This window comes from Austrofundulus limnaeus, unplaced genomic scaffold (assembly GCF_001266775.1).
Source record: "Austrofundulus limnaeus strain Quisiro unplaced genomic scaffold, Austrofundulus_limnaeus-1.0 Scaffold1355, whole genome shotgun sequence".
Taxonomy (NCBI): domain Eukaryota; kingdom Metazoa; phylum Chordata; class Actinopteri; order Cyprinodontiformes; family Rivulidae; genus Austrofundulus; species Austrofundulus limnaeus.
The window spans coordinates 57184-58591 of record NW_013953757.1 but is presented as its reverse complement, the minus strand read 5'-3'; the positions used below and the strand labels follow the sequence as shown (position 1 = coordinate 58591).

Below are 1408 nucleotides of genomic sequence, written 5' to 3'. Positions count from 1 at the left end.
TTAGGAAATCAGTCTGAAAACAAGATCAAAAAGACTTTTTGGCTGATATAAGGTTTTAAAACTTGGTTAGATGGACAGTTTTTGCAGTGTAGATGTTGATTTCTGGCCCCGTAGAGTCGAGAAAATGTTTGATTTTTTGAAGCTGCGCTCAGGCTGCAGGTTTCTAACGTTAGAAGTCATGATGATGGTTGTTTCTCTGAATGATTAGTTGACGCCACACACCCCCACCCCTGTGCTTCCTCTCTCTGTAGTGGCCTTCCTGCAGCCCATATTTGAATCTGAAGGCATTGTTTACCCTCAACAAGAAACTGAGACTCATGGTAAGATCTTTCTACCTGTTCTTTTTTTTATTCTTGTAACCTGAACTGTTAAAGAAAAACATTCAGTAGCAACAGGGATTTAAACCGTAAACCTTTTTAGGGGCCTAAAGTTTTCAAGCAGGAGCTGAAGTTACATTAAACACGTTCATTCTGCTCATTTTTCAGGACAGTGCATGCTGAACTCTACTGTACGTTACCAGCTCCATAACATCCATTTTCATGCTTTTTTACGCAAAAAATAGTGTTTATTTTATTTTATTTTGTCATGATATCCAACATAAGAGCACAGATTGAGTGCTGATGACCTTTGACCTCATGCTGGCCATTCATCTGCTGCGCTGTTCAAACGTTCATCCTCTGTTCACTGGCTTTTATTTTGGAAGGTTTGTGTCAAGATGTGTGTGTTTCCTTCTGCTGGTTTGACTGTGTGTGTGTGTGTGTGTGTGTGTGGGGGGCAGGAGGTGGTCAGCTGTCAGAGAGCGTGTGCACCAACATGGTGGACGGCGGTCCCACGGGTCGTAAATCACACACGTCTCACAAAAAAAAAAAAAACAACTGAAGGTCTTAGAGATGGAAAGATCAATGCGGAGCCGCAGTGGCCGCAGTGGCCGCTGTTCACCCCCCCCACCCCCCACTCCTCACAGCTCCTCTAATCCACCGCCACAGACCCATTCTCAGGCAGCCCCCCGCCCCTCACCCCTGCAGCACAGCGGGCGTCTCCCCCCCCCTCCCGGCGATTAAAGAAATTCAGATTTCGCTCTCATCACACACGATCAGAGCCGTTTGATGAGCTCATGTTTAAGATTTGATTTGGTTTCACCCAGTGGCGTCACTAGGCCTATTTTAGGGGGGCTGGAGCCCCCTAAAATATTTTAAAGCCCCCCTAAATTATTTTCATGTAAATTTTTTAAATTTAATTTGTCATGTTTTTTATTAAAATTCAATATGATGTGGTCATAATAAATAATCATTTAATATTTCATTATTAACTAAATACGTTTATGATCATAAATATGTCAGTTTCCCTTTAATTTATAGTGTAAGGTAGAGATATATATGCACACACACACACACACACACACACACAC

At 42.5% G+C, this 1408-nt stretch overlaps 1 protein-coding gene across 1 annotated transcript in view; it reads left to right on the top strand.

The window, feature by feature from the left end:
• Positions 1-251: 251 nt before the first annotated feature.
• The window catches only part of nova2 (NOVA alternative splicing regulator 2), a gene marked incomplete at its 5' end in the record, with an annotated part of 28495 nt that continues 27338 nt past the window's right edge, over positions 252-1408 (top strand). The window contains 1 exon segment of the mRNA XM_014031970.1: positions 252-320. Coding sequence (XP_013887424.1) covers positions 252-320 — 69 coding nt within the window.